The sequence below is a fragment of the Notolabrus celidotus genome, chromosome 8, assembly GCF_009762535.1.
Source record: "Notolabrus celidotus isolate fNotCel1 chromosome 8, fNotCel1.pri, whole genome shotgun sequence".
NCBI lineage: Eukaryota > Metazoa > Chordata > Actinopteri > Labriformes > Labridae > Notolabrus > Notolabrus celidotus.
The window spans coordinates 17,937,710-17,963,873 of NC_048279.1; the positions used below are offsets into that span (position 1 = coordinate 17,937,710).

The 26,164-nt window shown below is 40.7% G+C and overlaps 1 protein-coding gene across 2 annotated transcripts; it reads left to right on the plus strand.

Moving 5' to 3' along the window:
- The first annotated feature begins 1,148 nt into the window (after nt 1–1,148).
- On the plus strand, nt 1,149–25,938 carry klhl4 (kelch-like family member 4). 2 transcript variants are annotated; one of them, XM_034690202.1, is made up of 11 exons: nt 1,149–1,825; nt 9,769–9,936; nt 10,780–10,916; nt 11,311–11,507; nt 14,119–14,331; nt 16,629–16,815; nt 16,909–17,133; nt 19,585–19,747; nt 21,588–21,800; nt 24,226–24,397; nt 24,761–25,938. In XM_034690202.1, exons 1-11 carry the CDS (start codon nt 1,365–1,367, stop codon nt 24,818–24,820), a joined length of 2,196 nt encoding a protein of 731 aa, XP_034546093.1. In that variant the 5' UTR covers nt 1,149–1,364; the 3' UTR covers nt 24,821–25,938. The 2 variants fall into 2 exon arrangements, with proteins under 2 accessions (XP_034546093.1, XP_034546094.1); XM_034690203.1 differs by lacking the exons at nt 14,119–14,331; nt 16,629–16,815; nt 16,909–17,133; ... (2 more) ...; nt 24,226–24,397; nt 24,761–25,938 and adding an exon at nt 12,172–12,275.
- The last annotated feature ends 226 nt before the right edge of the window (nt 25,939–26,164 follow it).

The window sequence follows — 26,164 nt, forward strand, 5'->3', positions numbered from 1 at the left end:
TACCCTGCAGACGTTCCCACTGTCCCTTTGCCTTTGGAGTTTGGAGTGAAGTTGTGGTATCTAAATTACATGCAATGGTGTAGGATTAAGCTTATGCTGAAGCAGGATGTATTTCTGAAATTCAAAAGACGGTTTTCTGAAGCCTTGACTGGGTGTAGAGGCAGCTTACTGACCTTGAGGGTTCATCAGTATGTGGTTTTTCACTTGTAATCGCGGGGGGGCTTACAAGACAGCGACTGAGGGAGAATATCTTTTCTGCATGGCTACATACTCTGACATTACCCCGTGGGATTCTCTTTGATGAGAGAATGGACAGCACAGATGTGTAGTAGTGTGTGATACATTTCACTCAGAGCGGGGTAAGAGTGTGTGGATATGTGTTAGGTATTTATGAGACTTAATTATATATCAACTTCTCTGTTAATGGATTAGCATGTGTGTTTATAGACATGCATGTATATATGAGAAGCTCCAACTAAAAGCTTTAATATCATGGTGTAGTTAGTAGTATTTCTCTTTCCCTCCTGAAGCGAGTAGTGATTTACTTTGTTAAGGTGTGACCTCATCCTCCCAGCTCCCTGATACCCCACCTCCCTCTCTGAGCAAGATCAGGCAACTCTGTTATCACACACACACACACACACACACACACACACACACACACACACACACACACACACACACACACACTCACACACACACACACACACACACACACACACACACACACACACACAGGGGCACACAAAACTGAAGCAAAGGAGGCTGTGGTTGGCTTGTGATATTTTCTCATTTTTATTTCCAGAGTATATGTATATCCCTCAGTGTGTGTGTGTGTGTGTGTGTGTGTGTGTGTGTGTGTGTGTGTGTGCGTGCGTGCGTGCGCGCGTGCGTGCGTGCGCGCGCATGTGTGTGCGCACAGACTAGCAGAGAGGAAGAGAGAGAGAAAGAGAGAGAGGGAGTGTAACAGGGAAAGCAAAGGGGAGGGAGTGTGGATCATGCATGTGCATTAACTCAGCACCAGCGGCACAGCAGCAGCAGCAGCAAACAGAAACAGCAGCAGCACAGAAGGGATAGAGAGAAAGAGAGAGAGAGAAAGAAAGAGAGGGTGAGTTGGAGGGAGGGTAGTTGTCTCAGGCACAGGAACAAAAGCTGCAGAGGACTGCCTTCCATCTCCACTAAAAGAACAACGGAGGAGTAATAGCAGGAGGAGGGGGGTGGTCATGACAGTAGTGAGACAATAACGCTGGAGAAGAGGCACACTGTAGTCAGTGAGGACTGAATCCAGGGCTCTTCTCTTCTCTGCTCTCCATGTTTTTGGGGACTCCACGTACCATTGCCTTCGTCTCCAAACCCAGAGGAGGATGTCTGTGTCAGGGAAGAAGGAATTTGACGTGAAGCAGATCCTCAGGCTCCGCTGGCGCTGGTTCAGCCATTCGTCCCAAGGTTCGGCTGGCGGTGGAGGTGGTGGAGGTGGTGGGGTGGGGAGCTACATCCAGCAGGATGGCCTGGACCACAGAGGAACACCTGTCCAGGGACGGCTGAAGAGTCACTCGCGCGAAAGAGGAGTTGGAGGACTACGGAAGACTAGCAGCCCGGTTCACAGCATCTTAGCACCTACGCCAGGCCCCACACCTGTCTATGCCAGAGCGGGTCATCAATCATGGCACCATCAGCAGAACACCATCCAGGGACTCCAGGTCAACGAGGAATCCTCAAAGAGCAGCTCCTCACCCAGCACCACAAGAAAAGAGGATACCAAAACCAGCAAGGAAGATGTGAAGAGCAGCACAGAGGAACCAGCAGAGGTTGAGGCCAGAGAAAGGTACAATGCAAATCAGGTGTTTCATCCTTAGGAGACAGATTTATTCTGTGGGTCAAAACATTGGCCTCTTTGCATATTGAATGCTCAGTCACTGGAAACCAGATTGTGGGGGTGCTATTTTGAGACAACATGGTTCCCCCACATTTTATGGGACGTGTAAATACAATCTACATCTGATTGAGAAAGTCTGATGCTTGAGGCAGCACCACAGGATTAAGAAGTCAAAATGTTTTGTTGGGATCAGAAGAAATGAGCTTTAAAGAGTAAATGCTGCTTTCTTAGCAAAGCGCTGTCTCACATAATCTGTTTTCTGACATTTCTGAGACTCACCACAAACAATATAAAGAGAATATCCTCAGCTTTTTAACTACCCCTAATATTTGCTCTTCCACCCTGTGAGTGGACACTTTAGTTGAGCTAAGATGAAATTATCTGCACAGCTATCATTTTCCAATTTACTCAGACTCGGCAGCTGCCACCACGGCTCACCTGGGAGCAGCTCACTCTCATTGTCCACAGCATGTTGGGCAGCATAAACCAATAAAGCATCCTTTTAATTATTCAGGGGACCCAGAGCAGAGGCTTTTTCCCTCTCACTTGTCTGTGTTGTGGTGCATGTTGCATTCATGGGAAGACTTTGAGAGAATCCTCAGAGCAATCAGATTTCACACATTACGCTAATGCAATTTTCTATAGTCTTAAAAGTGGATACCAGGAAAGAGCCATCACATCGCTTAACAAGCACAGAATCTATAAAAAAGGAAGTGGTGCAATCCTATGAAATATCTAGACTGACAATTCAACCACTTTATGAGCCGGAAGCTATCATTGCTAGTGGACTGCGCAGGTTGTTCTTAGTATTTCTCCCCATTTTCTTCTACAAACACTGAAACCAGCCTTTCCCAGTCATAAATCCCACCCCCTCTATTCCCAAGTTGTGTTTTTCTTCCCCCATCCTCTCTGTGATCCTACGTCTTCTTCCAGGAAGTAAACAGAATAGACGTGTGTGTGTGTGCAGGTGTGTGTTTGTGTGTGTACATGTTTCTGTTTGGCAGATCACAAATGGCACCTCACTTCAACGATGAAAAGACCGCTTCTCCTTTTATCTTGTCCGTGACATTCTAAGGTGATTGGCCCTTAAAGTTTTCTGATTCCTGCGTGCACCTTTTTGTGCACTGCACCTGCAGATGAAATGAACAATGAACAATGAAGCTGTCCCTTTGTTTTATAAAGAGCTCACCATGATTGAACAGATGATTCTAAATGCACACTCTCCATCTACAGCCCAAAAAGTGTGCCAGCATGGATTAAATGAATGCTATGGGCAGTGGACAGTCGAGCTCCCTGAGCAGAACATGAATAATTCTGAGTAAAGATACAGTTTTGGAATCAGCTCAACGTTCTGCTCTCCGTGTTGGTATAATTGGCAGATGTTCATGTTTTGGGGCTCCCTGTGTGTGAAAGTGCATGCATAAAAGATGTGCCTCACAGTGAAAATGTGTAAGTCTTCAGCTCTCAGGGGGACCTTGAGTTCATGCTGGCCATGTAAAATACAGCACAGCTGTCATATTTTGACAATGATACTGAAATATTCAAATAGTTCTGCTCTGTTGTATCATGAAATATATCCTTGGCTCAGCTGTAGTTGGTTGTAGTGATATCCATTTATGAATTTGATTAGTAGCAGAATCAGTCCTTCAAATGGGTTCCACTCGTTTCCGGTCTACATCAATTTTCTATAATTAAAAATCTATTTTACCTCATCATCCTGTAGCTTTTATAGCAAGAAAAATGTAGTCTGACTCGAACAATTATCAGGAAAATCATATGCGAATCCCAATTCATTCAAGGTTTAGTGTAATAGCAAATCTGTCCCTGGATAACTGTGAAAGACTACTCCCCAGATATGGTGCTTGGACAAGCGCTGCATCTTTAGCTGTTTGAAGTTGCACTATGAATTAGGCCAGCCACTGTGTGACACACCATGGCTTGCATGTTCAACGGTGGCTAAGCAGATGTGGGGTTGTCACTGAGATATGCACATTCATTTACTCCACCAGCTGGGTGGCCCTATTACGTCTCACATCATAAATCCTTGACACATAATTTGTCACAATCCCTCAGGCTGAATATAGAAATGAGTTCTGCCGGCTTTGAAAAATACCAAAAATGTAGCCGCCCGACTGTTGTTGGAAAATATATGTCAGTCCTTTTGTTGCACGTGCCCCTCGGTTTTTACTTCAGTTCACATGATGTCAACAATGGAAACATCCCATCAGTTTCCTTTATTATTTATTTTACTTTTGCATAAATATTTAAGACTATTTTCTTTAAAGTGAACTTAAAAATCAAAGAAAACAGCTCATTCATGGGTTGTTTTTTTTTAAAATAAATAATATGAAAAGAAGTTACTTATTAGATTCTGCCTAGCAAAAATGCTAATTTTTATGACATTGATCCAAAGGGATGAAAGTGCCTTGGGATCATTTCAATCAACTACTTTAAGATAATAGAAATAGTCTTATTCCATTAATTGTAAATGTTATGCTAGCTACACATTTGTGAATGCCCTGGCTCCTGGGGATACATTTCTAAATCTGTGACTCATTTTTGTTTAGCACATTTATGTTCTTCTGCTAGCTTTCTCCTAAATTTAACCTTTCTCCTCTGAAAGACTGGTACAAAGCTACAAAGCTGTTAAATCAAGTGTAGTGGTATAGGATGTAATACCTTGTTTTTGACACCGTTGCTCCTGACGCTTCTACATATCTGTATGTTGTATATTTGTTTGTCCTCACCTATCTCATCAAAATAACCTCTCCCTGCGGTTGGCAGAGAATATATGACAGAAGTTAACCTGAATGGAATGGAAACCCTGACCTCTCCCACATAAACACTAACACAAGCTTGACTCAGCTGCCGTTTAGTTTGAATGATATCTCAATTCCCTCTCCGCCGCCTTGGAGAAAAAATACCACCACCTCTCCCCCTGTCAACAGCAGTAATTCAAATGTTTGTCGGATGCCTCATAACACCACAAGGCTTAAGGGGTCTCAGTCTATGTGACACATCCAGCAGAGGCGTCCTTTAAGAAGCTGTAAATTGCAACATACTGTATATCTGGAGTAATCTCTAAATGAAATACTAAGAAGTAAGGGGATTTTGTGATCACTTATAATTGATTTTGAAACTCCACTAACTTCTTCACATCAGCATTCTATACACCACAAGGCCATCTCAGAGGGGAGCTAATGCTCAAGCCAGAGTTTTCAGTAATAGTACTGTATGATTTACTAGAAGGCCTTTAACAGCAGGGAGAAGAAACTTCATGCTGGACATTTTTTTTTCATTCTCTGTAATTTTTTCACTAAAGTTGGATTTAATTAAAAAAAAAAGGAAATGCTCATAAAGCTGTCTGAGCAATCAAATCTCCTGTGAGGAACTTTCAGTTTGTGTCCATTCTGGCGCCCCCTGTGGATAAAGCAGTGCCTCTAATTTATTAACAGATTTTGTCTGGAACATTTGTTAGTAATTTAATCCAAAAATCTCATCCTCAAATATAATGCTCATCAAAACTCTTTGGAATGGAAAATGCAAACAAAGGTTGTTTCAGCAGTGTTGTTCACATTGACTGACACGTACCGCCTGTCATACATAACATACATTAAATATAACTATAAATAAATAATCCATCTTCATGTGGATGAGCTTGTTGGTTTCAGTAGGACATACAGAGACATCCGTATTAATGTCAGACTGTCTTATAACCAACTGAAAACTCCTCAAAGGAGCTTTAACACTGGCCTTGTTAGCAGGAAGCATTAATTCAATAGAGTTGTAAATAACAACATTCAGTCATTTGCACTGACAAAGAATCATGGAGGCACAAAAAACTGAGATCAAAACTGTAAAATTGGAAGTGATGATAAAAATTAAATGATATATCAAATTAAAGGAAGGTGTTTCAGAAAATACCCAATAAAAGCATAGGCTGAAAGAGTGGGGATGATACAAAACTAGAGTAATGGTGAAGTATTTCTGTTCCTGTTGAAGGGCTTCATTAATTAACATCATATTATTACAGGTTCAGTTTTAAAGGTTAACACCCAAAACATACCACGATAGATAGGCTGCAAATGTGCATAGGATATAAAAAGCCATATCTGAAACACATCTAATACAAGTGTGTACCATGTTCAACCCAGGAGCCACCATTTTAATAATGTGGATACATTTGTTTACCCACTAACATCAGATGAAAATAAATTATGATCCAACAACAACGACAATCTCATATGTATGCGAGTTAACCTGCCATCAGCAAAGCAGCGAGGAGCTTTCTGCTAAGATCTGCACATTTTTCACTTACAGGACGCCCCCAACCCCCAAGACACACACACACACACACACACACACACACACACACACACACACACACACACACACACACACACACACACACACACACACACAAGCTATTTAATACCAACTGACTTAGCATTACAATGCATAGCTCAGCATTGCAGTCACACAGATACCTCCAAAAAATATCAATATGGATTAGAATTTAACATGCCAATAAAATATAGCTGAGGAACACCTTTTTTTGAGGCTGTCTCTTATCAGCATCTTTATTTGGATATATATTTATCCTCTGGCACATTATTTCTAAAGGCATCAGACAGATTTGCTATTTTTCTGTTGAAGCAATGTTGAATATAATTGTTAACATTTTTTTTACTATTTTCGATTCATTTATTTTTTTGCTGCAGATTTAACTCCACTGGGTTTGGTTTTGATATTCAAAACAGGAATCAGTATCCCACCTAAGGGTTTAATTTTTACATTAAGGATAATGTGCTGACCTGTCTATTCCACCACACATCTTCTCTACAACATTTTTCGGTAAAAGCTGAAGTGAAAATGTACAAAAAGGCAGTATTTCACTTATACTAAGAGCTATGTTAATTTTCTACTGCATGCTGTAACATAAAGAGCCCCCCGGTCACATTTGGAGCAGATTTCAAAAGAAGTGGTTCCTGTATGCAGTTACATTATCATCATTATCAATATTAAGCAGGTCTGTCTGGTGTAACAAAGGCATCAGAGGGAGGATGTGTGCGGGGAGGAAAAAGTGCATGGAGGAAAATCTATTCCTGCAGAGTTATCTTCTCATCCTCACTGCAGGGTTGAAGTTATTACCGTCAGTGTGTATATTTCTCTCCACACAAAGCAGTACACCTACTGTCATAGTACAGGAGCATAAAGATCTCATGGACTATATAGACTTGGCAAATGCTGCATGAGGATTTGTAGGAGTTACTGGATTCTCAATCCAACCCGAGCTACTCAGCAGCAGCCTTCAGGGGCAAAATGGCGGGTTATAATCCATTTTGAAAGAGACATTTCCCATTTGGCCCAGGCAGACGCAGGCACGACTTTCCCTCTCTACAGAAAGGATGGAGTTGACACTAGTTGGAATAAGTCTGAGATTCTCAGCAACACGTCTGAGTCACAACCTTTTGAGCTAGGGGCTAATCTAGGCTGACGAAAGCACATCTTGGATCATCCAACCGTGCATCCGGGAGGGTTTTAGCACAGGGAGAACTCTCATTACAGAGTCAGAACAGAGTAAGACAGATGACACATATTTTAAATAACTCTCTATAATATTATTAATCAGTGCCATCCCTTAATATAAGCCACTGTATATCTCTCTGCTGCTAAAAAAAAATAGCATATGCAGCATACATAGTACAGCTGTTACACAAGGTCCTAGGCAAAATAACCAAGGCAGAAAACACACAGCATGTGCTCCACCTGAATAGCAGGTTTATTTTGAATATGCAGTGTTTCATCTTCAATCCAATTAGTCACATTTGTGTTGTGATATTTTTGTGAAGGTGTGAATAGCAAATGACACGGCTCAGGTGGTAGGCACTCACTGGGAATATTATAAAAGTACTATAAAAGAAGTTGAAATTGGAAATGGAAGCCAAATATTAGACTCTATTTGGTGATTTTATAAAGGCTGATTTACCTTCTCACCACTTTTGGAATGCAAGTCAGCACAATGAAGCAGTTTGTAGAGCACAATAGAAATCCATAGGCTCTGTTAGACTCTGTGACTTTCCCTGAATTGCTTAGTAATATGCAGCATACAGCAATGTCCCCACAGCATTTTCTCTGGAGTAAGGTGTTCTGGGGCTTTAGTGCCTCAATAAAACTGGGCTCTACCTCTGATGATCCAACCCAGTGCTACTGAAAGCAAAATACACACCTCAGAGAAATTTACTGCTCCCTAGAATGTGATACCAAAGCAATTAGTGTCGGAGAGATTGGTAGGCATGAAAAATCCTTACAGCAGACCTTAGAGCCAATACAAAGGCAATGCATCTCAGTTTTACGGCCCTATTGCTTATTTAGTCTTGTTTGGTGTTCCTCTCCAAGACTCCACAGTCATTGGGGAGTTATCGTGACAGGGCAATAAATTACTCTTGCATTTAGCATAAAGTCTCTCAATAAAGATTAGACCATAGGATGCTGTGGTGTCCGGAGGGAAATATAAACAGTTCCCCAAGGGAAAATGTTGTTGCTTGGTGTAATCAAAGACGCTAAAGTCAAACACTCGGCTGAAAACTTTGTAATAGTGTGTTAATCAGGACATCAATAAAAAGCCAGCCATCCTCTGTGTTATCAATCTTAGTATATGCCAATACATTGTGCTGCCAAGTATCACAGGGTTTGTAGCTCAGTTTTATTGAGAAATCTGTAACGCTACTAGTTTATTCAGCTGTCATTTCAGTGTATGAGTGGTAATGAGTGGGGATATAAAGTGTTGCTTTAAATAGCACTGACATTTTTTGAGCACCATCAGTCTGTACACAAGGGAAGGGCCATCGGATGACGGTAAGGATCCCTCTGAGAGGCAGCTCGGGCCTTTTTATGTAGCGTAACAAACAACCCCTAAATGTCAATGAGTGGACTTGCTCCGTGAGAGACACAAAGTGACTGGGACTGCATTATTTGCCATGAGTCTGAGGGATTACTTGGATTCCTGTAAAACAGCATGTAATCTAGCAGCCTTTAGGGACAGGGACTCAGCCCAGACACAATACTGCGAAGAACAGGCTTGTTCACTTGTTAAGTCCCTGTCTTTGGAAAACACACGTGTGCACATAGATATGCAGACACACAGGAACAGGCACAAAGGCATGCACACAAACATACACAGGGAAACTCTGTGTGGAAAGCTGTTGCATAGATTGTGGTGTTTGCATGTCTCATTGGACTGAAGTGCTTAGTTATCTACTTATGTACGGAGTTTAGTCCATAACAGTTTTAATTTCAGCTTAGAGTAGCAAGAAAGATGCAATAGCACCGCGGGGAGCAGAGAGATCCGGAGTGCCATGTGTCCAAATAAGCTGTTTTGTGTTCACAATAATTTGTTGCTTATCTTGCTGCGTACAGCTTTTTGATTTTTATTTATTTATTTCATACTCACGATAATGGATAGGGAGAAAAAACGACGAGCAATTTAATTAATATGTATATTAATTTGTCTCCTAAATTGGAATTTCTTTTCACCTCAGTTGACCTATATTTTCCCTCTCTCTGTTGTGTCTGTGAAGTCCTTATTAAGAGAAGTTAATCCTGTTTGTGACTTACTTTTTCATTTTATGTGTATGGCAAAAATAGATAGAAAAGAAAAAGACTCCAAACATCAAAGCATGAAACATTTTTATGCTAATTTAGAATAAGCTTCATCAAAGAACACCAGGTGCATCTATCATAAATCTTCTCGGTGTAAAAATCACCTCAATTTAAATCACATATCAAAGTCAAGAAATGCAAAGAAGCCATAGGTACACACAGATAAGGACCATTGCTTTGCTTGATTACATCTGTCTCCTCTACCTTCCTCCTTGCTTCTCTTCACACAGGTTGGCTCTGAACACCTTCACCAGAATGAACACCAACTCCTCTGATGAGTTTTTCCAGGCCACAAACCATGCAGAACAGACATTCCGCAAGATGGAGACCTACCTCCAGCACAAACAGCTGTGCGATGTCCTCTTGATAGCAGGCGACCATAAGATACCTGCTCACAGGTTGGTGTTTGTGCTTCTGTCCGCTTTGATTTCCCTAATTACACCCGCATCAGCTTGGTTCACTTCATCAGGTTTTCGATGTGCACATTCAGGCTTTGCTCTGGACCTCTGCTAGCATGTCGAAAATGATTCTGTCAGCTCGATCCATATGAGGTGTAAGTGAGGAGCCTTTGAAATACAAAAAAGAAAAGGCTCTTTTGATTCTCAGGAGACAGTTGACGGGGAAGATGTGTGAACACCATGTTCACTGGTTACATCTAAAGCACTGCTGTAACCTAATTATACTTTTCCCCCCTTCTTATTTCCCACATTAAATTTGAGACGAACAAGAACACACTGATACGATACAAGGAGGTGTCAATGTCTGAGCATCCAGCCCTTGGTTGAATGGCTGAATTGAACAGATCACATAACACCTCCTGAAGGCTGCTGAGAAGGATTCACTGAGCGTGTGTGCTCATATGTCTGGATCTACAGAATTATTTCTTGGTTCATCAAGACAGACTCATGGAAGAGAAACCAGAATGCTCCACAGAGAGAGAAAAATGTATCAGTGACTGACCTAGTTGAGTAAAATGATCCCGCTCTGACTGCTTCTCTACATGTGGCTTCATATTTGCTCAGAGGACACAGTCATGCAGAGGTGGAGTGGTTTATAGACATAATAAATTATGCTACATATATATTGTATATTTGCCATTACTCATAAAATAGATCTACATAGTACATGTAACAATCTTATGATTGATTCTCCAAGCACTAAACATAATCATCTTACATATCTGCCACAGAAACGACTGTACTGCATAAGAGCATTCATTTGCTGTGTTTTCTTCATGGCAGACTGGTTCTGAGCGCTGTGTCCGATTACTTTGCTGCCATGTTCACCAGCGACGTGAGAGAGGCAAAACAAGAGGAGATCAAGATGGAGGGGGTCGATCCGGAGGCGCTCAGATCTCTTGTTCATTTTGCCTACACTGGTGAGTGCTCATAAAGACATTCACTAGCTCTTGTAAGTAGTTATGAGACTTCTCAAATCCAGCATGATTAAAATGGATCGATAAAGCCATTCATCACCTGACTGACAGACGGGGCATGTTTAATGTTGCTTCATTTTACGGGACTAGTCCTCCAGCACCTCCATAAGTGCTGTTTATGAAGAGTATCTACTTCTACAATATTAGAATTGTAAGAGCATAACAACTTTTTCTGTTATTCAGCTTGCAAATAAATGACTCACTGTGTGTTCTGTAACTGCTAACAGCGACAGATACATCAAATGATGCTGCCATATCTCTCCCACCAATTTGTCTGCTACAGTACCTTCCTCCAGTCTTGACATAAAAACACATTTTCCTTGTCCTGACATTGCAGGCGTCCTTGAGCTCAAAGAGGAGACCATTGAGAGTTTATTAGCAGCAGCTTGTCTCCTTCAGCTTTCACAAGTCATCCAGGTCTGCTGTAACTTCCTGATGAAACAGCTTCATCCCTCCAACTGTCTGGGAATACGCTCCTTCGCAGACGCCCAGGGCTGTGTGGATCTGCTCAACGTGGCTCATAACTACACCATGGTAAGAGGGCAAATAGAGCAGGAGCACATTTACATGGCTGGGTGGGCTTAATAATTTATCATTTGCAGTAAGGGTCTCGTCATTGCATGGCCACAAAGGGACAGCTGCATGGTGTAATCACAACATATACTTTCCCTTGAAAGGCAGCCCAAAGTATCATGAATAACATTAACTGTGCTCCACAAACTTGAAGTACTGAGAGGACTTACTCTGAGCCATTTTAGAGTATGTATCTGATTTTCATTTCCTTATACAGTTCTTTATACAATGTGTAAAAGCCATTGTTTTGCAAATTCATTTGGAAAATGCAATATGATGTCATGGATTGATAGATTACATAACCCATGGAAATATATGTGCTTATCCTCAGTTTCTGAGGCTAGTTAATTTGAATAACCTGTCATAACTTTGAAAAGAAACTGACCTTCAGCTCCTCTGTTATTCATATCATCTAATTTCAGCAGACAATCTTGCACATTTGAATAGAAATTGAATAGTTTCAAGCTTTCATTTTATCTAAATTGGATATGCGTCTGTCAGTAGAAATACTGTACCACGTTGTTGCACGTTGATTAGTGCACTGCCAGACATGTGAAAATGCGTTTCTATCTATATCTGCAAGGAATATTTGCATTGGATTAAGATTCATGCTCATATTTGTCAGATAACGTCTCACTGGCCGTGCAGAAGTGACAGCAGGAGGGAAGCGTTATCTCCTAAAGGACATCTGCTCAGCCTGTTTACATAGGCCCCGTCCAGGACCAGAAGGTTAATCTAATCATCAAACTGCACAAGAGGGCCAACTTCCTGTTCAATCACTCCAGTAATGAGCAGTGAGAGCTGCAGGCTTCCTGGAAGTCCATCCTCTTGGTGCTGAGCGGAGCAAGTTGTGTTTTGATAGGCTTGTTTTTCCTGGTTGAAGGTGGCAGCAGAGATCCGCCCCTGACATTCCTTTCCTTTACGAGAGTGGGCTTTTTTTTAATGTTGCAGTACATATACATGTTTTGTTGTGTGGAATGACAGCAACTTTTTTCAGCAGTAAAACGACATTTCAATAAACATAGCTGAAATTGGATTTTTATGAATGATCCTTCACTAAAATAAAAACACAATATGGCCATCTGTCCTTTCCAGCCCTCTGCAAATGACACAGTAATAGAAACGTTCTTGGAGGTAATTCCCCCGTCCTCACTCCAATTAAACATCAGTATGTGCCTCCTCAGAAAACACTGTTATTACACGATTACTCTCTTGCAGTCGTTAAATCACTTAGTATCCTCTCCTGCTGATCTTGTTTTCCAAGCCATTTACCCACCAATGAGTTTGCCAACATGTGAAAACACATCCTTTCAAATGGTTATGAAACAAACTTGGTTTAGTTTTCAATTTTGTTGTCAGCTGTTCAGGAGTTGTAATTACAAGTAATTGGTCTTAAGCAACATCAAAGACTTGGATGGAGTTTCTCTCTTAGTGTTACCACAGCAGATCAATAGATGTCCCTCATTTCATTAAGGCTGTCTGCGTTAAGCTCTTAAAACCTGCTCTCATAATGGATCGGACCAGGACGCTGTAATTTGCTGCAGGCTGATGATCAATATTGTGCTTGTTTTTTCGTAATTGTTGTGCAGCATGCGCTTGATTCGTCAAAGTTATTCTGGCAGCTTCATAATTAAGACTCAGCAGCCTTGTTCCAAAAGGAAACAGGGTGTTATTATTGCCAATGATTGCTCTGTGTGTCTTTCATGTGTTGCATATATCTTGCTGCAGTGGAAGGATGGTGTTTTATATACCATTACCTCTAATGGAAGGGCCCAGAGACAATGTCCTTGAAGAGTTAGCCATGCAGTGCTGTAATACTGCCTGGGCTCCTGGCCAGTGAAGGGGAGATCAATCTTCAGGAAGGCAATAGAGAATAGCTTCTGTGGAACTTAGAGCTGGACACAAGCATTGGTGTGATGATAATGATGCTGTGTGGCACATTTGTGTTTCCAATTACATGGCCTGTGAAGGCTCAATGTGTCACATAGGTTTGGCAGTGAAAAGCCTTACGAGCTAAGGAAGACACTGTGTCTTGGAGATCTTTCATCTTTCACTTGGTTGATCTGTTTCCTGGTGATGTCCCAATCATTAGATTATGTGAGCTAAATGAAACAGATAATCATCTGTTGTTAGAAGTATAATGTGAATTAGGAGTATTTTCAGTGTGGTTGCCAGTTGCTGCGCCTTGAATCTGTAGTCTACACTCAGGGTAGCTAGGGTTGTAAGCACAAAAGTATTTGTCATTTTGGAAAGGGAGTAGGGTGGTATTACACAATAAATCAAAGTTTTTACAGAAAATATGCTAATATTTTGCTTTTTGGATGTCTTGGTAAGTAAAATGGTAAACAAAAAATAACATAAGTCTACTTAAAACCCACTTAAGACATTGTAAAATGAGAAAAAGTCTCAAAGGTAGCCGGCTCTTTGTGTTCATTTTTCGTCACCTCTCTGTCCTTGTGCCATTTGTTCCCCATGGGTTAAAAAAAACCTAAAACACACATTGCTGCCCCACACTCACCGTTCAGTTAATGACTGATGATTATCTACCTCCTCCGCACCTCCTGGGTTCTAGGAACACTTCCTGGAGGTCATTCAGAACCAGGAGTTCCTGCTCCTCCCCACGGCTGAGATTGTTAAGCTGCTCTCCAGTGATGAAATCAACGTCCCTGACGAGGAAACAATCTTCCAGGCTTTGATGATGTGGGTGCGGTATGATGTCCAGCATCGTCAACAAGACCTCGGGGTGCTTCTCGCCTTCATCCGCCTGCCTCTTCTTCCTCCACAGGTGAGCAAGAAGCAAGTAATAGGGTAGAGGCGGGGGCTGAGAAAAAAAGCATGATAAGGATCATATAATATACTTTTACTTTGAGTTTGTAGCTGAGCTTAGCTGTCACGACTTACAGCATGGCTGCAGTAAGCTTGTCCGGTGCAATTAGCTGGATTTGAAATACAGGGTTACGAATAACTTTGTATTTATTTCACAAGATTTAAGTTTCTTATCTGTAAATTGATAAGAACACTGGCTATGATGATTTCTGATTAAAAAAATCATATTCAGATGTCTTGTTTTGTTTAGGCAACAGTTTAAAATCCAACAATATTCAGTTTATTATTATATGAAACAAAAAAGCAACAAATCCTTACAGTTGATTTACTGGAACATGGTTGTTCTGCTTCTATGCTTGAAAAATGGCTGAATTGATTAATGGATTACCGTAACACTTAATTCATCTTCCTGTCAATTGATCAATGAACCAAGTATTTAAGCTTAAAGTATCACACCATTACTGCAAAAGAACCACCAGGCCCACGCTCAATCTTTAAACTGACCCCTTACAGGCCATAAATAATAACTATAAACCTGTAAACTGTCAGTAATCGTTTAGTTTATGTTTGAAGCTCAGACTTTCCCCCACTCAGGGATGAATCAGTCTGGCAGTACGAGTTATATTTGAATATTAATTTTAAATGCAATGCAATGGATTTAATGGCTTGCTTATGTTTTTTAACTATTGTTGTTTTAGATATACATCCATGTTATGTGACTTCTGGAAAACATTACTCAAGTAATTGTTGGCAGATCTGCATTATGGAATTGTCCCCCTTCTGAAATTAATTTAGCCATATTTTTACTGAAACATGACTGAAAAATGTGACAATTTTATGAGAACTACATGCTCATTTAAAAAAATGATACCAGCAGAGATTGTGGTGATAAAATGATACATTTCTGTTACTTTCAGGATGAAGTTCAAATTTCACATTGTAGAAGATTTACAGTGCCATCATTTACTTGCTGGTCTGATGCTTATGGAAGATAAAAGCAAGCTTATTTGTTCAGCTAAGCCGAACTCTCATTTGATAGAATTATGAACTGAAGAAATCTCTGTACAAAAGAGACCAGGCTGGAAACCAATACTGCATGGCCATGATCTTTGGGCCCTCAGGCGGCATTCCATAAAAAAAATAGACATGACTCAAACTGCTGCATTGGCTCAAAAACACTCCCAAAAACCAATGTCATGGAACTTGTCCATGAGCTTCATCCATCTATGCAGGTGAAACTGTACCACGCAAAGATGTAACCATGTACAGACATTGTACACAATCACCAGCAACTTCTCTGAGCCCAAGCCCATTTCAGTTGAACTAAGGCAAAGGGAAAAACTGTCCTGTGATTCTTTTTTGAAATCATGGATGATGCATCCTGCGCTCAAAGTTTAGAAGGCATCATTAATGCCGAATGATATATGCATGGTTTGGAGTAACATGCTGCCATCAAGACAGTATCTCTTTCAGGGAAGACCATGCATATTTCAGCTGGAAAATGCCAAATCCCATTCTATATGTATTACAGCAGCAGGGCTCTGTAGTAGAAAAGTCCAGGTGCTAAACTAGCCTACCTTCAGTCCTAACTTGTCATCCACTGAAAACGTTTTGCGCATCATGATACTGAAACTATGACAAAGGAGACCCCAAGCTGTTGAACAGGTGAAATCCTATTATCAGGCAAGAATGGGACTTTAACAACTCCAGAAACTGGTCTTCTGGGTTCCCTAATGTTTAGAGAGTGTTGTTAGAGGTGATGCAACAAATGTTAAACATGCCCCTGCCCCAACTTTTTAAAAACGTTTGCTGTCATCAGATTTACAATGAGCATGTTCTTTTTATCAATTTTTTTTTTTTTTTAAGTTTCAACATTTGATATGTTGTCTTTAATTAAATATTGGGTTGAAATCATCAAAGATTTACATGGCATTCTAACTTTTTTGGAATTGGGGTTGTACATAAAAATGAGCTCAGGCTCCCTCCGCAATATATGACCAACCTTAATCTGCTTTTATGACAACAATGATTCAGCACATCCAACGTAATAAATCAAGTTATACTAGTTTTATTGTAGCTTTTATTTGCTCTATTACATTTAATTTGGCATATCTCTCAAAGATACACTGTAAGGAAATTTGCATGATTTTACATATACAATAATCGTATTGCATCCCTGATGGGATTTGAACACTATGAAAAGAAAACTTTTCTGTTCCGCTATTTAGTCTACTAATGCACTTCCTTGTAATTTAGCTCCTTGCAGATCTGGAAAACAACAAGATGTTTTCTGACGATCTGGAATGCCAAAAGCTGCTGATGGAGGCCATGAAGTACCACCTTCTGCCTGAGAGACGCCCCATGTTTCAAAGCCCGAGGACCAAACCTAGAAAGTCCACTGTGGGTGCACTTTACGCTGTCGGAGGGATGGATGCTACTAAAGGTTTGGCTGTAGGCAGTAAGTTATCAAACAGCAAACACTGTGGATGAAATTGTAACACGTGCTGTGTGTGTGTGTGTGTGTGTGTGGCTTCAGGCTCCACCACCATAGAGAAGTACGACCTGCGAACTAATACATGGGTCCAGGCCGGAGTCATGAACGGACGCCGGCTACAGTTTGGTGTGGCGGTCATAGACAACAAGCTGTATGTGGTCGGAGGGAGGGATGGACTCAAGACTTCCAACATGGTGGAGTGTTACAATCCAATTAATAAAGTGTGGTCCACTATGCCCCCCATGTCAACACACAGACATGGACTTGGTGAGTGAGTCCTTTTCAAATGCAGCTAATTCCTAGATTCAGATTGCTTGTTTAAAGCTAGGGTTGGTAGTCTCGGAAAACTAGCATGAATTTGAATGTAGCATTTCCTCAGGACTCCATCTAACCCCTCCCCTCCTCCCTCAGAGCTCCTCCAAAACGACCCCCCCCCCCCCCCATGCACGAGCGCCGCTGACTTGCGACCAGATGATGGTGACTGATTCAAAACAGGTCCTCACCAAAACATTATCATAGTGAAAGTTAAAAACACAAACAAATATGGCTGCTGTTAGTACTTACAACTGTCATTCTAGCATTATACAGTTGTACCGGTGACACGATATCAGGAGAAAATTTATAACACATATATAATACTGTAATAGCTCTACTGTGTGTTAAACGTGTTCAGTGTAGATGTTCTTAATTCCTACAGTGTTGACAGTCAGTGAAGGCATCAGGAGAGGTGTAGTGTGTGAACGGGAGAGAGGAGAGACAAGAGAAGTTTTTCATTCATTCAAACATTGATTGTTGTTTTGTTGGTTGGCGTGATCACGGCCGACAGTGACCGGTTATTAAAACTCAACATGTTCACGAATCGGCTTGTCATCCCTGCAGCGTCCGGACGGACGCTACAACATCTACATTTTCTGTAGGACTTACTAAATGTCATTCATTCTTCTGCTTGTCAGAGCCCCCGTGGTGAGAGCTTTTTAGACTCTGATCCGGACTACAGTCCTGAGCAAAACACCTCATCGGGTCAGAGGGGACAGGCCCGAGGTCGAGCGAGAGGGGCAGTAAATAGAGTCAGTGGAAGCAGAGCCAGGGGATGGGGACTTGGAGGAGTGCACGCCAGGGAAATGTACACGCAGGAGGAGGGCAGAACGGCCGGACAGGATTTGATTGGTTTAAAATTTGGGGACCCAAAAAACGGTGATGGTTAGTGTTTTCCCAGGTTTACTCCGGCTGTAGATAGCAGTTTTTTTTCACTCTTTTTTAGGAACACATTATGTATTGATTGCCATCAGGACATACAGATCATTTTAACCAGTATAACAAAAAGTGTATCTAAATCTGATTACCAACCCCAGCTTTAACCTATCCTTCAGTCTAAAATTAACAAATGTTAATATATATTTTTAATCATGACAAAGAAATTGTTACCATGTCCTTGATACATCATCTTCATATGACATAAAAACATTTGTTTGCTGTTATTGTTAAAGATCCAACTTGAGGCACATTTATTCTTAATTTATTTCTATGTTTTCAAAGGATGTTGTTGATAAAAAGAGAACTGTTCTTTCCACAGCTTCAAAGTTTGAGGATTAAGCTCAGCTCTGTCTGGCTAGGCAGCAGAGATTGCAGGATGCATGCTCAGGAGGGTCACAGCTGGCATGATGTAAAAATCACACATTTCTTTTTTGAGATAGACCTTTGATATTTTCCCATTCCCCTATCAAAGGCTGGCAGGCTGCTCTGGCCCTGCTCTTCCTTTACCCCTCCCTGGCCAATAAATCTCATATCAGAAGCGTTTTGATTCACAGTTGAAACAGGTCTGGGTAACAGAACAGGGAGATCTTGTCAAAGCATTCAGCTCCCTCACTCGGTGTGGTCGGAGGTATCAGCAAGCCCAGGAGATCACACTGTACAGATTACCTGTGTCGACTTTCATCTTTACCACAGCAAATTCTTCTTGCTGCTTCACTAGTGGCGTGCATAATTTCAGTCTGAATATATTTGAGCTCAGTGTCTACCAACACCCCTGCCCGGCTCCTGCCTGCTGTGTGCGTTATGGGTAAGGAATAGAAGAAGAAAAGTATGAATTTTTTATTCCAAAACCACCAGTCAGTAATAGAAGTGAGTTTGAAGATGGGGATTGTTTTTGTCTGAAAGTGTTTGTGTCGTTCGAGGTTCTCTGGATGCAGTCTTGCCCTTTTTTCCCTGTAAAATGGAAGAACTCTCACCCACGGAAATAAGGGTGGTTTTGTAAAAGTCCATTGTGCTTAAACATCCTCTGCAGATTGCTGGCAAGAAAACACTTTCCTCTGTGACTTGGGAATGAGGAATAACAACGTAGTTTTATGGACTTCCTGTTTTTAGAAAAGATTTGGCTGCATGACTCACTCTGTCCAGCTCTCAAATAAGAAATGTACCCTCTGCCTGAGTGCTCTCCAAGAACTGGTTAAGAAAGTTCAACATAGAAATGTAATTTCTTTCATTATTCACAAACACATAGTACATTGTGCTGATATTCAACTTTGTGTGGACATTTAATGATGAGCGATGAGAGAGGAGTCTTTGTTTGATTGACCATAAGGATGGATTGAACAGATAGTGTTTTAGCTTTGAACTCTATGAGAAAGCATTTCACTGTCCAGCAGTAAAGATCAGGAATACAGCAGCTTATATTTCAGCTCTTAGGTTAACATCTACTTCTTGTGACACTTTTTGCAGGTATCGCAGTGCTGGAGGGTCCGATGTATGCAGTGGGAGGTCATGATGGCTGGAGCTATCTCAACACAGTGGAACGTTGGGACCCACAGGCTAGACAGTGGAACTACGTGGCCAGCATGTCGACACCAAGGAGCACGATGGGAGTCACTGCACTCAATGGAAAGTAAGTTGCCTTAGAAAACCTACAGAAGGTCCCGACTAAGGTCAACACGAAGACCGCTTATTACTGTCCTTATATTTCAAATATCATGGAGTTGGAATTTGTTTTATTTACATTTAAAAGGAATGCAAGTCTTACATAATGTATCATATTATGATACATCTATATACGTTTTTTAAACTTGACACATGTACACCGTGTCAAGAGTTGTTCTATGTTCATGCATAGTGGGGCGCTTAGACCACTAGGCCACCAATGCACAAAAGAATCCACCCCTTTAATTGTAATAATCTGGCTAAATCTGGTCAGCCCTTTTGCGGCCCATATTTTAAATAATCGTCTGTCATACCTGATATGAAATCTCTATTTTTTGCAATTTCTCTCAAATACACTAAATCTTTGTAAAGTTGTTTTGTTCTCAATCAGACTTGTAAAGGAAGGACCATATTATGAAGTCAAAGAAGATATCATTTGACATCTAAATAGTTGATATTGCAAGTGGTTCAAATGTTTTAATGAGAATTGTAAGTTTGTGGACAATTACATTGAAATCTTAATTTTGCAGGGCACTATAAATGTTCATGAAAAGATGAGCTCAGGCTCTTTCTTTGCTCCATCTGAGCTCAATTTGAGACACAAAAACTGAGTCTGACAAAATCAAATGGATGAGGTTAGATTGAGACAATTGAGAAACCTACCTGATTTCTCCACCTGAGCTCAAAAGGAGTCACAACACTTGAGAAATACCTGATAATTATTTCAGATTTTGATGAGATCTCCTTTTGAACTGGAAGGGAGACTAAGCTGAGACTTTTTGCAACTTTTTTTCTGGAGGCAAGAATGAGAAACAGGAGACATAAGCTATGGTCTCATTTTGCTTTCAAACAGATCTCATTGTTGTCTCAGAGACATAAATGAAACACTTTTGAGATCTCCTCTCTAAATTTTTTTTCCTATGGTTATACTCACCAGAAATGGGTTGTTTTGAATCAACAATAATGTGACATTAGATGTTTCTGTTAGCCATCCAATAACTGCACCAATCTATCACGCTGCAGCATGTTTTGCTTTGGAAAACAGTCGGCAGTAATTTAACACATAACTTGAAGCAGAGCATGTAAAAACAGAGGCATGGTTATGTAACACACAGTACACTGGTCCAGGAAAAGCTGAAGAGCAGTATAAGTGCAGTAATAGTTTCACAATATTTCACTCTATGAATGCAGAGTCGACCTTTGTGGTCTGTGAGAGATAAACCACAGTGTTGCTGTGCAGCAGTCTGCAGCTCACAGCCAATGCTGCTTTGCTTACTGTGGTAATTTATACTAGGCAATTAAAACATTATAAAAGCAACATTTACTATATTTGTATGTACTAAATGCCTGACAACACTATTTGGAAATAAATTACTGAAAAAACAGAGTAGCTCTCAGCCTCAGTTTAATATATTTGTGTGCCAAAGGAGGAAAGAAGCTGCTGCTCTGCTACATACAGTACTGAGAGTTAAAGTCGATGCTGAGTTATTTCTGCATCTAGGTCAAAAATAGACAACAAGGAAACTGTTTCCCTCGCCTCTACTTTCCTGCTGTCGGGCCTGCGAGCTACAAGCACTTAAAAAACTGATGTGATCTTTCTGAGAGAAACTCTCAAGGAAATATCCTTTGAGAAGAGCTTTTCACTGCTCACTGCTGTATCTTTCATGAAAATGTGTCACATTATCATTCTTCTTTCAACATTTTTTACAAACATCTGTCATCTATCAGCTACTCCTGCCAAATTCAGTTGTGCCATATGCTCAGGTTCAATGTTTGAGGATTTTAAAATTAAATTTTTAATTCCTCAGATTGTTTGCAGTAGGTGGACGAGATGGGAGCTCATGTCTGAAGTCAATGGAGTGCTTTGATCCACACACCAATAAGTGGAGCATGTGTGCACCCATGGCCAAGCGGAGAGGAGGAGTGGGTGTGGCAACATACAACAACTTCCTGTATGCAGTAGGTGGACATGACGCCCCCGCCTCCAACCACTGTTCTAGACTCTCCGATTGTGTTGAGAGGTCAGTACATGCACCCTCTCTGGAGAAAATACACAAACACAGAATTGTTGCATAAGTTATTTGGATTGGGGTTAATGGAATTTAGTCAAGGGTGGGGACAAGACTTTTGACTCTCTTATGAAAACAAAATGGAGCCAAAAGTCCAGTGATCGACTCGCTGTTCGTGCATTTTGAGACATGTCTGTATTCCACTTCAACCACAACACCCAACTGCAGAGATCATAGTTTCCACACATGCTTCTTTTTAAAGTATCTGGCTCCATCTGGTGGACAAGGTAGAACCTGTTATAGCAATGTAGGATTTTGGTGCAACAATATCCAAAGTATCATTCTTTTTTTACGCATTTCTTATAGAAATAAAACCAGTTTACTCTTGATTCAGTCTTACTAATTTTAAGTATTTTTGCACCATATGGTGTTTAATTTGAGCATCCCTTCACTTTCCCCAACTCTTTAAGATAACATATGGTCAGTGTAAACACATCTCCCCTTAGAGCTCTCTGATTCTTATGCACTTTTGGAGTTTTAGATGCCGTAACAGCAGGACAGTCGTTTCTGGGGCATTGATTTAACTTACAATAAACCACTCTAAGGAATGCGTGTTAAGCTTTTTGGTGGTGATGAACATCTTCGTTTAGCGTAGCAATAATGTAGACTTAGAGAAAATTAATCTTTTAACAGGGTCTTTCCTGTGATTCCATAGTCCTAAAATGTCTTGCATTACAGGGGGTTGGTAAGGACTTTCTTCTCATTTCCAAATTTTAGAAAAGAACAAAGCAAGATCAATCAATCAATCAATCAATCAATCAATCAATCAATCAATCAATCAATCAATCAATCAATCAATCAATCAATCAATCAGTCAATCAATCTTTATTTGTATAGTGCCAAATCACAACCAATGTTATCTCAAGACGCTTTTACAAACATAGGAGGTCTAGACCACTCTATGTCAAATTATGAACAGAGACCCAACTTCAAGACAGGGTAAGACTCAGTCTTACCCCACCTTAATCCATCATGAGCATTGCACATCGCACTATTTGGCTAGTTACAGTGGCGAGGAAAAACTTCCTTTTAACAGGCAGAAACCTCAGGCAGAACTAGACTCATGTTAGACAGCCATCATGCCTAGACCGAGTTGGGTCTGGAAAGACAGATAGAGGGGAGTAAGAGACAGAGGTGATAGTGATGAGACGAGTAGTAGAAGCTGTTGCCGCTGGAGTCTAGCACGTCCGTATCAGCTGGAGTCCAGATCGTCCGCAGCAGGAGGACGTCTACGGTAGCTCAGAGGAATCTACGAGACAATGGAGCTCAGGGACTCCAGAAAGGTCTATGATTATTCTCAAACAACCAACATGGGGATATTTATGCCTAAAGTCTCGTGTAGTCTTGTGTTGCTGAGAACATACTCACAAAACAGCTCTCAAAGGTGTCCTTAAGTGTCACAGTGGATATGTAGAAAATAGAACCCTGGAAATACTAACAGAATCCCATCCATCCATTATCTTGACCGCTTATCCCGTTATGGGGTCACGGGGGGGCTGGAGCCTATCCCAGCTGGCTTTGGGCGGAAGGCAGAGTACACCCTGGACAGGTCGAGACAGACAACCATTCACGCACACACTCACACCTACGGGCAATTTAGAGTGATCAATCAACCTGGTGAGCATGTTTTTGGACTGTGGGAGGAAGCCAGAGTACCCGGAGAACACATGCATGGAGAAAACATGCAAACTCCACAGAAAGGCACCTGCCCGGCCAGGGACTCGAACCAGGAACCTTATAGCTGTGAGGCAACATTGCTACCCACTGCACCACCGTGCTAACAGAATCCCATATTTTTAATATACGTATTTGATTCATTGCATTAAGGTGTAGCATTAAGATTAATTGGTACTGCAGTTTCATTTACCATTTCTGTAACAAATTATACATTATTTTCGACTGATTGCTGATTGCATTCTATCACGTTAAATCCTTTTATGCTATTAACTGACATGAAACGTCTTGAGGCAGCTTCAAACTCTTGTCACACTAAATGTCACCAGGACATCACTTAAGCTCTGATCAGATACATGACACCATTAAACAGAAATCATCCAAAGTAAATCATATGATATTTCCATTTTTCCTCTATGTAGTCGCCAAAATGATGAAAAATAAAAATCTTCTCACAAACTTCTTTCCTCGACTCTCTGTGGACGGCGAGGCCTCCGGCTGCTGTTATAAAGAGAACATAGCTGTTAAGTTTCAGTTGGTGTCTTGTGTGCTGAAAGGAGTTGCCACTGGTTACCATTCAGACATCTGTGTTGAAGAGGCAGAACAAAAGGAAGGCGCAGTTGGTGGGGACACTTATTTCCCCTCGTGATACAGGCTGATTGAATACATGAACAAAAGCTATAAGTGAAAATTGTAATTCCAGGTATGACCCAAAGACGGACACGTGGACCACTGTGTCTTCCCTCAGCGTTCCCAGAGACGCCGTGGGTGTCTGCCTGCTGGGTGATAGGCTCTACGCAGTGGGTGGATATGATGGTCAGTCCTACCTGAACACTGTTGAGTCCTATGATGCACAGAATAACGAATGGACTGAGGTAATAACAGAAAGTCACGGAACACTTGAAAACAGCAAACGTTTTAGCTTACAGTATATTGTTTGTTATTGTGAATGTTTAAGTTTAAATGCAAGTTCAGTTTTCAGAAACTCTTGATATCTGTTCAGGTTAAAACTTGTAATGTTTCTCTCAGGCTGTTTTATGTAGAGGGTTTTAGGTTACTCCCTTTGAGAGCATGAAGCTACTGGAGTCACCAAATACCATCAATTTATTGAGTTTTCCTGTGTTATTTTGCAGCATGTTTTTCCTTTACTCTGTAACCCTCTTATTTGCATGAAGTAAAATGGGATTTTTTCTTTTTCAAACAAGACGCTGCACATTAACCCCTCTGTCTTTCTGCAGGAGGTCCCTCTCAACATTGGCAGGGCAGGCGCCTGCGTGGTGGTGGTGAAATTGCCTTGAGCGTTCTGTCTCACGACAGCGCGGGAAACAAATGAGAGAGCGGCGAAGAAGTGTGAACTAACAAAACAACAGATCAAGGACACATCCTTCGAGAGTTCTGTTTTCATTTTTTCTCCCTTAACTCAGCTCTCCAGATTTTTCAGAGGGAAATGCAGACAGAGCTTTCTGTCATTAGTGGACATGTCTACCCACAGGGGAGGACTGCACATTCTCCACATTCTCAACCGATCAAGAATTTCCATAAACTTGGCTGAGCCGTAGAAAGAGCCAAGCCTCTGTTGTGCTGGTTTGTTCAACTAGTTTGATGAAGTTCAGTGTGTCTGTGACATTTAATGTAAAAGTTACATTTTGAGAAAATAAGCTATTATTTCATTTGAAATCTATACAAAGACTTTTCTTATCGGTGCCATAACACAGTCTATTTTTTGGGTTTATAGTTCACTTCTCAGTCACTCAAATGAGAATTGTAATGAAATAAAACTAGAACCATGTACAAGTGTCTTTCCTTAGAGCGTGGTCTGAACACATTCTTACTCTTTGAAAGAAGACTACTGAGGACACTGAAGGTCTACGAGATTCAGCAGGCTCATTTAAAGAACTGAAAAAAACAAACCTTTTTGCTGAATATTATATTTGAACGTTTCCTTGGGTTCTCTTTTTTTCAATTGAGCCGGTAGCTACAGAACACCAAAGTCATTTGCTTGTCATAGAAGTCTTGTAACGCATTGAATACAAGTTTACAAAATTGTGAATTATAGAAAATATATCATATTGATATTTCACATTGCTGTACAGATTTTTTGTGAACTTTCTGAAACTACATGTGTGTTGATAGAATCATGCCTAAACCAGTGCACTCTGGTGACTACAGTTATTATTATTATTATTATTATTATTATTATTATTATTGTTATTGTTATTATTATTCTGTTTTTGTTCTGGGCATGCTGGCTGGTTAGGTTTTTACAAAATTACATATCAAGATCACTGTCTGTTCTCAATTTGTAATCATATGATGCCTTTGGGGTCTTGTTGGTGATCTTGTCACTTTAAACCACCATTAGATAAATCTGCAAGCAAAAATAAATCTTTGACCAAGTGTCACTGATGCACCAAAACCAGGTGTCTGAGTCTATGGGAACATTTCAAGCAGTGTTTCACATGTGCAACGCCCTGAAATCTGATGTGACTTGGGTTAGAATTTTTAGATTTGTGGCGGGTTCTGCTCATTAAATTTAACACAATGAGAACGATTTGTATCTGTAATTCTAACATGTTTTTTGGGCCTTATATTACTTTTTATGCTTTTATCATGATTTTTCTACAGCATGCAAACCTATCAAT

What these genes read in the sequence shown, in the direction of transcription:
- klhl4 (XM_034690202.1), top strand. Translation starts at nt 1,365, where the DNA reads ATGTCTGTGTCAGGGAAGAAGGAATTTGACGTGAAGCAGATCCTCAGG. An exon ending in TGCCTCTTCTTCCTCCACAG is followed by an intron (nt 14,332 to 16,628) that starts GTGAGCAAGAAG and finishes CTTGTAATTTAG; the next exon opens with CTCCTTGCAGATCTGGAAAA. An exon ending in CTCTCCGATTGTGTTGAGAG is followed by an intron (nt 21,801 to 24,225) that starts GTCAGTACATGC and finishes TTGTAATTCCAG; the next exon opens with GTATGACCCAAAGACGGACA.